The 13,768-nt window shown below is 44.9% G+C and overlaps 1 protein-coding gene and 1 pseudogene across 2 annotated transcripts in view; one reads left to right on the plus strand and one right to left on the minus strand.

Annotated features, from left to right (window-relative positions):
* Positions 1-235: 235 nt before the first annotated feature.
* Positions 236-4,375, plus strand: LOC138157472 (beta-1,3-galactosyltransferase 2-like; annotated as a pseudogene).
* Positions 4,376-4,709: 334 nt separating this feature from the next.
* ILF3 (interleukin enhancer binding factor 3) overlaps positions 4,710-13,768 on the minus strand; it is a 32,920-nt gene continuing 23,861 nt past the window's right edge. For both annotated transcript variants that reach the window (XM_069083072.1, XM_069083070.1), the window contains exon 20: positions 4,710-13,654. In XM_069083072.1, the coding sequence (XP_068939173.1) occupies positions 13,521-13,654 (134 nt within the window). In that variant the 3' untranslated portion in view covers positions 4,710-13,520. The remainder of the gene's footprint in view (positions 13,655-13,768) is intronic.

The following is a 13,768-nucleotide window of genomic DNA, read 5'->3' on the forward strand; positions in this document are numbered from 1 at the left end:
TTTCAATTTCATTTTTTCTCGAGTCTTCTTGTACAAAATGACTAATATGGAAATGTTTTACAAAACTGTATATGTATATCTATATCTGATTGCTTACTGTCCCAGGGAGGGAAGGAAAGAATTTAGAATTCAAAACTTTTTTAAATGTTTAAAAAATTGTTTTTACATGTAATTTGGGGGGGAAATACTATATATTAAAAAGAAAAAATTAAATGTAGCAACCTAAAAAACAAAAAAAAGGAATGTCAGGAGGGCAATGAATCAATCAGCAGGCATTTATTAAGTGCCTATTATGGGACAGGCACCATGTTAAGATCTCCAGGTTCAAGGACCAAAATGAAAGTTTCTGCCCTTAAAAGGCTTCCATGTAAGCTATGGGAAACAACACGTGCATACTCTCTGTAAGTACATACAAAAGAGATACAAGGTAAAGAAAGGGAAAGCAGTAGCACATAGATCAGGAAAGGCTTCATGTGGAAGGGAAACTATGGAGGAAACTGTTGATAAAGGATCCTAAGATGGGAAAGAGGTATGGATTTGGAGTCAAAAGAAATAGGTTCAAATCCTGGCTCTCCCATTCACTCTTTGTATGACCTTGGGGGCAAGACAATTCACCACTTTCAGCCTCAGTTTCCTCATCTTTAAAATGGAATATTGAAGTGACTCCTTCTAAATCTATCATTCTGTGAGGCATTCAACAGCAGACCACAGGGTCAGGAGCAAGATTTCATACTAAAGATACATGAGGCCAAAGTAGGGCAAATTTTCTGAAAGAAGAGCGTGAGAGAGGGCAAGAAGGTAAGAAAACTGAGGCTGGGGGATACATCTTCACAATTTTTAGTCCTGGAAGTGATGCTGCTCCAAGATATAGTGAGATCAAGGGTCAAGGATGGATGAAGCTGGATGGAGAATTTTGGGACTAAGGAGGTAACGATGGGGGTCAGGATGTTGAATAATGACCCACATTCCCCTTTCTTTTCCATCTCCCTCAGAACTGACTCGCAGAAATGGTTTCAGCCCCACTCCCACCATGGGGACTCACACTGAAATCAGAGAGATGAGGCATGATGTTAACATACTCTAAAAATCCAGTGAAAACTCTACTACTAAGAAAACCCAAAAATGTCACAGGTTTGGCCAACTGTGCTGTTAATGCCTTGTGATGTTCACCTGCCCGGAGGCATCCCCTTTGCAGACATCACTTTCTAAGTGACCTCACTCACACCCCACATAACACAGACCCATGTGAGGGTGGGGAGTAACAGGTTAACTGTGATGCAATAAAACGGAATATTCAAGTAAAAGGAGGCCAATGCAGAAGGTAAGCCAAGGTTCCCTTCCTTCCAGAGAGTGAGTGGGGATTCCTGCTATGATCTGGCTGGGATGAAAATGATTAAGAGGTGGGAGGCTATTGTAATCTTGGCCTGAGTCTTAAGATCTCTTAATTGAGAATAGAAGAAAAATACAGCAGAGGGATGTGACAATGAAGTTTCACTTTAAGCACTAGGCACCCCACCCTGGAAGCCAGAACACCTGGGTGGTCCTGTCACCTTAGAGCCTCAAGCAATCCATTTAATCTGAGACTTGTTTTCCTCTACAAAATGAAAGATTTGGAATAAATAACATCTAGAATGTCCTCCAACTCTGTCTATGATTCTTTTTTTGATCCTATGATACTATGAGGGGGTTGAAACGAATTTTTTCTAAGGTTTTTTCCTAGCCTATAAGATTCCAAAAGTTAGGACTTCAGGTCCTTAACACCACACAAACCCTCCAATATCCCTGGCTCAGTTTTCCATCCAGAGAAGCTCTAACTTTAATTATCCACCCAGATTTCACAGGCAACACCCCCCAAACTTCATACAGAACTATACTCATCTCCACCACCCCTCCACCCACTGAGGTTTGTACAATCAAGGTGAAGGAATGAAGCACCCTGACGTTTCCACTTTTCTAGGTATCACTATTCTTCAGGGCCCTCTCCATCTCTAGCCACCAGGAAGTAGTTGCATCTTTCAAAGGAAGTGGAAAGGCCAGGTTAGAAGAGAATGTCTACCAGCCATGTGACCTTGGGCAAGTCACTTAACCCCAATTGCCCTTCAAAAAAACTGCCACTGAAGAGAATGTCTACCTGGGATTCCTACACTGACCTGGTTTCTCCCTCCTCCCTGCCCAGAACTTTGGCATCATGAGACTGATCAGGGAAAATCCAGTACTGGAGGTCCTTCTGGGAGCAATCTTGGGGGGACTGCTGGTGCTACTGGTAGGTTGGTCACGAGGTGCCTGGATGCCTTCAGGAGAGTCAACATATAGCCCCAGAATTGAAGACACACAGACTCCCACCTTAGAGAAGTTCACATGGCAAGTCCAGTTTCCACTCCCCCTGGACAGAAGGTCCACTCAGGTCTTCCCCTTCCTGATCAACCATCCAGACAAGTGCAAAGTTTCTGGAGGAGTGCCCTTCATGGTGATGTTGGTGATGACTCAGCCCCAGGACTAGGTTCTGAGAAATGCCATCCGGTATACATGGGGGAATGAAACCACAGTACCTGGTGTGATCATCAGACGTCTCTTCCTAATGGGTCTGTCCTCTGACTTCTCCTACCACCTGCTAGAAGAAGATGAAAAGCACGGGGATCTCCTCCAGGTGGGTTTCCTGGATACATATTACAACCAGACCCTCAAAACACTCATGGGACTAGAATGGGTGGCCCAATACTGCCCCATGACCCATTATGTGCTTAAGGTGAATGGAAATGTTTTCCTGAACCCCAGTTTGCTGGTGCAGCAGATACTGAAGCCTGAGCAACAACCCCTGCCAGACTTCATCACTGGCTGTATCTACAGAAACAGAATTCCCATTCGAAAGCAATCCCATCATCAGTACATGTTCTCCCATGCCAGGTATCCACCATACTGCTGCAGCCCTGGCTATGTGCTATCTAGACCCCTGGTCCTTAAGATTCTCTCCATTGCCCAAAGAGTGCCAGCTGTCCATCTGGAAGATGTCTTTGTGGGACTGTGCCTGCACCAGCTGGGGGTGGAACCCACTCCCAGTCCCCCCAACACCTTTCTGATGTTCGGCCGATTATACAATCGCTGTGACTTCCGTGGTTTTGCCCTTGTCCATCCTTTCAAGCACCAGAAACTTCTTCAGGTCTGGCCTGACTTCCAGATAGGCAATACCACCTGCCCGTTGGAGGGAAGGATGGGGATGGAAACACTTCTCAGATGAACCCTAATTGATTTCCCTCTTATTCCAGCAGGCATTTTTTTTTTTTAAATAATGGAGGACCCTCCTGATTCCTCCATACAAGGCAGACTGAACCACCCCACCACACCCCCCACCTTGTTTCCCAGACAGACTTTGACAGCTCTATTAAAGGTGGTGACAAATGCTTTCATCTAGGAGAGGATGGAGTAAAGAAGGTAGGGGAAGGGAAGAGAGGGTAAAATGGAGAGGTCTAGATTAGAAGGTAAACAGATTGGTATAAAGGGCTCTGACCATTGAGTCAAGAGCCCTGGGTTTGAATTTTAGCCCAGTCAACAATTCATTGTGCATCAATGGTAGGGATGTCAGTGTCCTGGACCTGTTTCCCCGATTGTAAAATGAGAGTGTTGGACCAAATGATGTCTAAGGCAGAACCTTATAGGAACTGATGTTCCCAGGGAGTGCCCATTCCCTTGCCCCACTGAGGTTGGTAGGATGAAGATAGGACATACCTGGTCAAAAGAGCCATCTGGCTGCACAGCTGTTTCTTGCTGCAATGAAGATCTTTTTCTAGACTTACAAAAGTATTTGCCAGATAGCTGCTACAACACCCCCACATTCAACCCAGAACCAAACATTGTTCCTGTAACCCCACCAAAACCAATGCTTCTCAATAGCCTTTGTTATATAAAGTCTGATAGAGCTAGACAGGACCAGATGGATGGGTCCCAAAAAGCTCATTCTGAGAAGGCATTCTGGAATTCCCCTCAAGCCCCCAACCTTCATCTGACCCACAGCTAAAGTCCTGTTTGCTTCAAGTCAGGGATCCCAGAGATGAATCAATAGTGTTGAAAGTACTAGATCTGTGGTTGAAAAACCTGGCAAATGCTACTTACTCCCTCCATGACCTTGGCCAACTCACTTAGGCCCTCTCATCAGTCTGCTCATCTGTAAAATCAATAAATCTGATTCAATAGTCCCTTTCAACTATAAAAATCCCACAATCCTATGAATTACAAAACCTCTCCCAGTCTCTGAAAATCATTCTGGATAAAACCACAGGTGTGGAAGGGCAGGACTTGAGTCATTTGATCTCACAGGAGACCAGGGCTGGGAAGACATTGAAACCTCTCTATTACAAGGGGACAGACACATAAAACACACATCCATCAGGGCAGGCCCATTTTCCTTTATTTGCGTAGAGGACCATACATTCAGGTTCCTAGGTTCATCATCTAGGCAACAAAATGTTGTGGGAAAAGTTCTGGAGGTAGATGACCTGGGTTCAAACCCCAGCTCTGTCATAGTTTGTGCCCTACCTATAATTTTAGCCCAGTCACAACCTCTCCCAGCCTCAGTCTCCTGCAAAATGAGAGGGTTAAACTGGATTGCATCTAAGGCTACTTCAAGCCCTAAATCAATGATCCTATGAACCTCTGCTCCCAAGCCATTTTTTCCCCTCTGAACCCCACCAGCCAGAATTAATCACATGACATCATAGCAATGCAAGAGGACATTTACTTGAAACAAAAGATATATAACAGGAGATAAGAATCAAGCAGCAAACCTTCTCACCACCCGTTTCCCAAACTACAACCTCCCAAGCTTCAAGGGAATGTAGGTTGTGAGTCCTCTTGTCTCAGCTTCCCTGATGGCTTAACAGCTTGGCACTGTAAGCTAGTTGAACAGGATAAAAAGAGGCTCTTGAGTTCGATTTCTGGGCTCTTTTCTGCGCTGTGTAATATGTCACAGCAACCTAGACCCTAAAGGTCTATTAGCAATTTGCCCAGCAATTGAACCAAGGAAACTCAGGTTCTGAAAAGAATCACATCTCAGGATAATAGAGACGTGAAGTCTTGAAACTCTGGCCTCTCAGGGTAAGAACCAAAGCCGGGAGAACGTTTGCAGTCACCGCTTTCCCACCACAGAAGGCGGCAAACCTCCTGTTTTATACCCCGAGAATTAGATGATTCCTGATTCCACATCCATTTTCTCTTCTCTCTTCTGGTGCCCTGCTTGAATACTCCTTCATCCTGTCTCTTGAGAAAGTTTGAGCCCAGCCTCTCAATGAGAAGGCTGCAAATTCTCCCATCTAACCAGCCGATGTGGGGTAGCATCATCTGTCAGGGATATTAGTTGACAGTGGGGATGTTTTTTCCCCCACACACATCCCCATTAATTTACATTCATCTTAATTTAGGGTGCTGGAATTATCCAGGCATATCCACTTTAGTCACAAGAAGGTTCCTGACTGCACCAACCCCAGACCCCCAGCACAAAGCTCTAGTACTGGAAATAAGACACAAGAGATTAATGGGGCAGTGTTCAAAACAGTGTGGTCACCTAGACTGGAGTGTCCATAGATAGTCAATAGCAGCTAGACACACAGAGCAGCCACCATCAATAACATAATAGGAAAAAATTAATTTCCCATTTTTACAGTGCTTTATATTACAGAATTATAAAAGCTGACATTTATACAGTGCCTCCAGGTTTGTAAAGCACTTTACATACAACAGTTCATTTGATCCTCCTAACAACCCTGTGAGGTAGGTACAAGAGATTTAAATGATAGAACCACTGAAGCTCAGGGCTTATTAAGGGTACCTCAAAGGGTGTCTGGTCCAACCCATACCTGAATAAGAACCTCCATAAAAACAGCCCAAGTCACTGGTCAGAGTAAGGGAAAATTGAAACCTGCTTCTTTTTACCCACCAAATGCTCCTAGATCTGACCTCTCGGGCCAAGTAGTATAAAGTCTAATCCATTTTTTTACAAGCAGTCCTTAAAAAACTTAAAAGATACTCTTCCCCGTCCCCCCGAGTCTATTCTAAACCAAGTATCTCCAGTTGTTCCAGCCAATCTTCACGTGGCCGTGTCCAATGCCCTCACCATCCTCTCAACATACTGTAGTTTCTCAATGTGATTTCCTAAAATGTGCATCCCAGAACTAAATTCTGTCCCCTAGATGAAGACTACCTAGGACAAAATACACAATATGCTTTCACAAGCATTTCTCATCACCCCTATAAGAGGCTAAAATTTTGTGAAGATGAAAGTCATGGGATATGAGTTTAACTGGAAGAAATCAACAAGTATGACAGTGGGGGTTTTGGTGGAAAAGAAAACTATAAGCTAGGTACAATTTAGTTTCTTTGAGAAAGCAGGGAAAGGAACCTGCAACTGGTACAATTACAGCAAAGAAACATCTGAACTGGGTCCTAGAAATAAATAGCGTGAAATTTCAAAGGTTGCAATCTGAGGGGAACAAGGAGTATGATGGTACCAATTTGAGAGAGAGAGAGAGAGAGAGAGAATGAAAATGTGTGTGCATATGTTCACACGCGCTAAGGAGAGGAACAAGCAACACTAGAAATGGTGATCAGGGATAAGGCATCTTTCTGAGAGAGACAGGTTGCCATGAGAGTAAAAAAGATAAGAGATCCAGGATAAAGGGAGACTGTTAATGATCTAGAATGTGGGTCCATGACCTACAGGATCCTTTTCATCTAACTGTCCTCAGGCCATTAGTTCCAGAACAAGACAGAATACAGCTTTGATAAATCTTTGATTCCAGAGGGCAGCTGGTGGGCAAAGGGGACTAGCTGCCTAGTCCAGTGCCTAGACATTAGACCAGACCACAGGGTTGGAGACACTAAATCTCCTGAGGAGTCATGGGGATAGATGTTCCTCTGCCATCTCAGAAACTATTCCACACCATCTTCCAGTGAATTCAGACCCTTCAAAGTCTGTAGGACTCACACTGGACACCGGAGAACCTCTTCCAGTCTGTTATTCAAACTGTCCCAGAAATCCTGTTGTGATGAAAGTTGGTGCATACAAGAACTGTCCAGTACGCTGGATGACAGCCAACAGAACACAGTACCTGTGGCAGAAACTTCAAGCACTTTTGGGCCTAGGCCTCCACCACAAATTCTGTAATAAAAAAAAATTTCCTGGGAAGTTTCAGAGCTCCCAGGCTTTTGAATTTGCAGTTTCTGCAGGACAACCACTCTCTCATTCAATGTCACCTCCTAAGTGCTGTTTTCCTTGACCCCTTATGTCAGCAATGACCTCCATCCCATCCCATAGAACTATCTCAACTCCCTTTTTCTCTATCCAGAAGCCCTACTTCTAATGAAAAGACCAGGACACAGTGACATCCCAGACAGCCAGACAGTTACGGAATAAGATGTCTAGCCTCTGAGTGATCAACTGACCACACAGAACACAGCAGCAAGAAATTTGGAATTGGGTGACATGATAACCGTGATGCAATAAAACTGAATATTACAATGAGGGGAGGGCAGGCAGCCAACAGTCAACATGGGAAACCAAGGTCTACCTTCATTTAGGGAATGAGGACGTTGTCTGGGCTGGGGTAGGGCAAAGATAGCTGGTAGAAGGTGCCCTGTAATCCCAACACTATCCCCGAGAGCTGAGTTTAGGCTGGGAGAAGGCTGCTGAGAGGAGAGAAAAAATCCAGGTTAGGAGGGGAGGCAGCCTGATGGTGGGAAACGTCCTTGGTTTGGAAGACAGAACTAGATTCTAGTTGTGATCCTACCAACTCACTCAGTAGCTCCCTCTCTGAAACTCTTTCTCCACTAGCAAAATGAGGGGGATAAACAAGATGATTTTTTAAATGCTTTCCAGCTCTAATACCCTTATGGACAAAACCTATGAGAACCTTGCCCAGTTTAATGTCCACACTCTGCACCCCTACCTGCCCTGGCCCCACATCCATACTGTTTGCTTTACTAGGAGATTCATCTGCTTGCTATGGGACCCTACGGAATTCTTAATTGATCCAACCATCACTTTAACCCATTTTTATCAAGTTGAAGGACACACCAAAGCCCCTCTCCTATCAGTGTCTATGTGGAGGTCAGCTATATAGTAAGAGTCCCTATTCCTAGTGGGGAGGAAGAGATCGGGGCTGAGAGCAGAAGATGGGACCCTACAAAGAATACCCCCAGAACAATTTCACTGGATAATCTCTAGGGCCTCCATCCAGGACTCTGCCATGATAAGGGGGAGGTAAATGGACACTTGCCATTATGCCTTTATCTCCCTTGCTGCTGCCTGATTTACATCTTAGAGAGCCAACCAAATTTTCCACAAGGAATCATCTAGCATGGCAAGCAAGGTAGATAGGAAAGACTGAGGCCAGAAACTGTAACCTAGGTGCCTAACCCCCATCTGGCCTCCTGCTCCTCCCTGCCCAGGACACTACTGGTACCATGAGACTAACATGGTGACATATGGTACTTCGGGGTTTGTCTGGTGTTGTCCTTAGAGGGCTTTTAATACTTCTCCTGGAAGGTCATCCACACATCAATGAGAAGGTCCAGAGGCATATTCAGTACCCTGTGGAGAAGGTACAAGTGCACACCTACCCCTTTCTGCTCAACCATCCAAACAAGTACATGGGAAATCCTGCCGGTCTCTTCCTTTTGATGATGATCATGACCAAACCCCAAGAAGCCAGCAGATACCAGGTCATCTGATGCACATGGGGCCACAAAGCTGTGGTGCCTGAGATGGACTTTGTCTTTCTGATGGGCATACCTCTATTTTTCTTCCCTAGACACCTACAGGATTTGTTGGTGGGTGAGGAGAGAAAGCACAAAGGTCTCCTTCAGGTGGGCTTCCTAGATACATACCACAAGCTGACTCGTAAGACCTTCATGTGACTGGGATAACCCGCTACTGCCCCACTGCGCACCATGTAGACAGCTTCCTGTTGCAGCAGGTGCTGCCTTCCAAGGGACCCCAGCTCAAGAACTTCATTACAGGACATGTTTATAGGAATGTGGAACCCAACAGGATTCCAAGATGAGAATAAATACCTGAGGAGGTCAGCCCCCAAACCAAGTACCCTCCCTACTGAAGTGGACTTGGCTGTGTCATGCCCAGTGATCTACTCATTAGGGTCTTGGCTGCTGCCCCAAATGTAAATATCTACTTGGAAGATGTGTTTGTGGAGCTATGCCTACAACAGCTAGGAGCAGAGCCCACATGCAGCCTTCCCGACTCTTTCCAACAGTACTAAATCAAGTTTCATCGGTGCAGCTATCTCCAATTTGCCTTTGTCAACAGCTTTCTGCCCAGGAGCTGTTGAGGTATGGCCTACCTTCCAGGAGGCAAGAAATACCTTTTTCCCAGTATTATCTGTATAGGAACTGTGATCCCCCTCTATCCAGAGAATCCTCAGGGCCAATTCCATGGGTTTTCCACTTACTATGCTCTCTGGATTAGCAATATAATCATTAAAGGCTGTGACAAAAATGAACTATCCTCTGGTCATGGTGCCATGGGAGAGGGGGAAGAAGCATCAAAAACACCCCTCAACCAAAGGGCACAGTATGCATTTGATAGGGTCTCCCAAAAGTCTTAGTGAGGCTTTAATTAAGTTTAATTTAAGCTTTTATAGCTTAGTAGTTTATACACCTTGGAAAAATTACTTAATATTATAACCAAGGCCTAGTGCTAATGGAACAGTACAGAGCTCCAAGAAGATCATGATGGATTTGGCATAAGACCTGGATCTGGGACACCAATCTAGTGCAAACTGAGCTCTAGGTCACCCAGGGAGTCCCTAAAGTCATGTAAAACCTTATGGTGTCCTCTGGAGTGATCCTCTCAGGAAACACAGCTACTATAATCCATTTTCCAACCAAGTCCCTCCAAGTAGGAGACCTGCATGTAGTTGACTAAAAAGTACACTTAACTGTCCACCAGGTAAAGGGAACAGGTGAAAGATAAGGCATTGTGGTGCAGTGGAAAGCGTGCTGGACTGGGAGTCAGAAGACCTGGGCCAAGTCAATAGAGGGCCACTCCCACCACTCCAATCAGCAGTCACCAACTACAATCACTCTGCCAAGACCCAAGAGCACCGTGTCCTTGCTCTTTGCTCTCTCCTGACCCCCAGGCACTCCCATCTGACCTGGATCCTGCCATCCCCCCTATAGCCAGGCCCTTCCTCCCTCTATGCCATCTCCTTCAATTAGAACATGAGCTCCCTGACAACAGGGACTGCCTCCCTCTTCTATTTGTATCCAGTGATTGGGAAATAGTCAACATTTAATAAATGCTTTCTCATTCACTCAAGTCACTGCTCCCTTCCTGGGCCTTAGTTTCCTCACCTATAAAATGAGGGGGTGAACTATAAATGATTTTTAAGCTATGTTTTCAACTCTAAACTTATAATTTATCACCAAGACTGAGCTCTGAGGCAGGGAAGGAGAGATGTACCTGAAACCTGAAGAAGAAAAAAAAGTCAAGACTTCTGAACCAAATCCAGTCCCTGGGCCTACCCAAACAGCTGCAGACAGCTCTGCTCAGGGTCAGGCCTCACCACTGACTTTTGAGAGCAGTATGCTATCAACAAACATTTATGAGCCTACTATCAGCAAGTATTTACAAACCTACTAATATGTCAGATATGATAACTGAAGAGTTGAAATGCAATGAACATGTAGGCAAAAGACTTAGGGGTAGAGTCTTGACTCTTCACTCAACGGGCTAAAACTTTGGACAAATCACTTCAAACACCTCATCTTACAGAGACCCACATAAGTAGATTAGGTGACCCCAGAGATATCCCTTCCAGATATGTCAGCTGGTGGCTTTATAAATACAAAATTAGTTTTACTTACCAAGTTCGCTTTTCTGCTAAATTTCTGCTGAAAGAAGGAAAACTGCTACACTGGGCAGCACACTGACCTCTGAGCTGTGGTCACTTACTAGCATAAAACCAGTTATAATTTCTAGGAATTTGGACAATCCTTTTACATACTGATGTTCCTGTTGGATCTAAGTTCTCTCTCTCTCTAGGCTCTAACTGCTGACTTCTGGCGCTGAAGTTGCTCAGACCATGGCTATGTCCCTCTTCATCCCTATCTACTGCCCTGTTACATGAGGAGCATCCTAGCTATGGACTTGAAGCCTACCTCCTTGCCCTTGTGGCCAAATCAATTCCATGAGGACTAAAGGATGGAGATCTCAAAGGGACCTTGGAGATCACCTAACCCAACCTCTTCATTTTACAATGAGAAAACTCAGGCTCAGAAACATTAAGCTATTTGCTCAAGGTCACAGTGACTGTAAAATGGCTGAGGCAAAATTCAAACCCAAGTCTTCTGACTCCAGTGATCCATCCAACATACCATACTACCTCTGATGACTTAATCCTACCCTCTCATTTTTCCATGCTTATTAACTCAGGCCTAGAGGGGCAGAATGACTTTCCCAAGGTCAAAGAGGTTGTATGAGAGCAGGGACTGAATTCCCAGAGAGAGGATCAATATAAACCTATCATTGACAGGTTACTTCAGGAACAGCTTCTCCAGACAAACAAGAATGCTTAAGCATGTGTGTCCAAGGTTCTCAGCATTGGAAGGGACCTAAGAGCCCATCCTAGTCTGACCCAGACCTGAAGAAGAATCCATGCCCAACAAGTGATCATCTAGCTACTTCAAACCTCAGCTGAAAAAAAAAAAAAGCTTATCTGGAAAGCAGCCCTTAGTGTTAAAAAAAAAAAGTCTTTTCTGACATCAAAGCTAAGTTTACCCCCTTTTGTTCACTGCTCCTAGTTCTGTCCTCTGAGGCAAAAGAAACCAAGACTTCTCCTCCCACATGACAACCCTCCAGATACCTGGAAATAGCCATCATGATCCATCTAGTTTCCTCTAGGCTCAACATCCCCAGCTATTTTAACTGACCCTCTGGCAACCTGACTACCCTCCACCTCCTCCTCCTTTACTGCTTATCAACATCCTCCTTAAACTATGATACCCAGAAGAAAATGCTGTCTCACCAGGGCAGGGTACAGAAGGACTATCCCCAGCCTCAGCCTGGACACTACTTTTCTCAATGCAGACTAGCTGCCATTACAAAGAGCTGACTTGTACTAAGCTTGCAGTCCACGAAAATCTCCAACTTTAAATTTAGAGTAAGGGAGGTGACCTGAGCTGATTCCCCTTTCACCATCCTTTGGCCATGAAGAAGGGTTAATTAACCCACCCCAAGTACACCATCTTCTCAGGCCTTCACCCTCGCCTAAAATGAACTACTAAAAGGGAAAAAAACCCCAGGGCCTGTCATTTAGACCCCTTCATGACTGTTTCAATCTACATTACTCAATCATTCCTCCCACTCCAACATCCTTGGTTACAAGACACCTTGGCAGGGCAAAGCAGGGCAGTCTTAAAGCCATGACAAGAAATAGAGGCAACTCAGGAACCTAGTCAAAGTAAGGAGAGATGCCAAGCAAATGGCTGGTCCTCCAATAGCCTTCTGTCCTTAAGCCTGCCTCCAGAACAGCTGCAAACACCAACCCCTAAACTAAAGGAAATGTAGGCTCTACCAAAACAATAGCTCTGTGCTTCAAGGCCTTCTCAAGGATCCTAGCCTAGCCCACATATGCATAGAAAAATCTAACACCCCTTCTCCCCATGGAGAAAGCTTTCCCCACTTTACCCCCCTCAGTCTATCTTGATGGTGTCCCTCTATCCCCTGCCCCCTTAATTTTAGGGGATGTTTAATGGCTCTTCATGGACAGGAAGACTTTACCTACCAAGGGTGCTTGTTTCCAAAAGCTCAGGGAATTTAAGAAGCCCCAAGAAAATCCTGCCCCCTCCAATCTGTCTTTTCCCACCTGCCTCCCTGTACCTGCTCTCTCCCTGGCTTTGGACCAGATGAGGTGGCAGCTTTTCCAGGGTTGGTGGGACAGACACGCAGGCCAGACATCGGCCCAAAGAGTTTTCTTTATCTTTATTTGTCTACATTCAGCTTAATTCAGATGTCCTGCCTGAATGACCCAGACATACAAAAAAAAAACCCCCACTCTTTCCCACTGGTTTTTAAAATAAAATCTTCACTTATAAAACTGAAACACTAAAGCATTAAAATACAGAAAGCTTGTTTAACTCACTTCACAAAAGCATTAACAGATGACGTATCCCTCACGTAACTATTTAAAGACGAACTTAGTTAACACTAACACCAATGTTAAATAGACGAAGGGATACTGAGTTGTATTAACTCAAAAACTCTATTCAGACAAAGTTGTAATGGTAACTAACAAACCATTAAATACACAGATGTCCCAAACACAGCTAAGTATGGAATTACAGGGAGATGCCACCATCAGAGTAGCCGCCTGCATATCACACAGAACACGGCAACATGGAACCTGGGGGGAAGGGTTGACATGTTAACTGTGATGCAATAAAACTGAATATTCAAATGAAGGGGGGGGGCGAGTGCAGAAGGTAACAAAACTTCACCCCTGGGGAGTAAAGGTAGTTTATCTGTACTGGTAATTCATGCTGTGATCATTTCTGCCATAGCCACCTTGCGAAGACTGGTAGGAACTGGGAGGCCCACTGTAATTCTGGCCTGAGCCTGGGGAGTTGTAATTGGACTGTGAAGAGTAGCCACCTAGGGAGAGTAGGGACAAAAAATATAAGTTGGGGTTAGGATGAGAAGGTCAAAGCTATGCCCTCTCTCCCACCACCCTTTCCAAGACCCCATTCCCAGGTGGAACAGACACCA

This window comes from Petaurus breviceps, unplaced genomic scaffold, assembly GCF_028583685.1.
Source record: "Petaurus breviceps papuanus isolate PSGF00001 unplaced genomic scaffold, PetGlider_PUasm1.0 172, whole genome shotgun sequence".
In the NCBI taxonomy this organism is placed as follows: domain Eukaryota; kingdom Metazoa; phylum Chordata; class Mammalia; order Diprotodontia; family Petauridae; genus Petaurus; species Petaurus breviceps.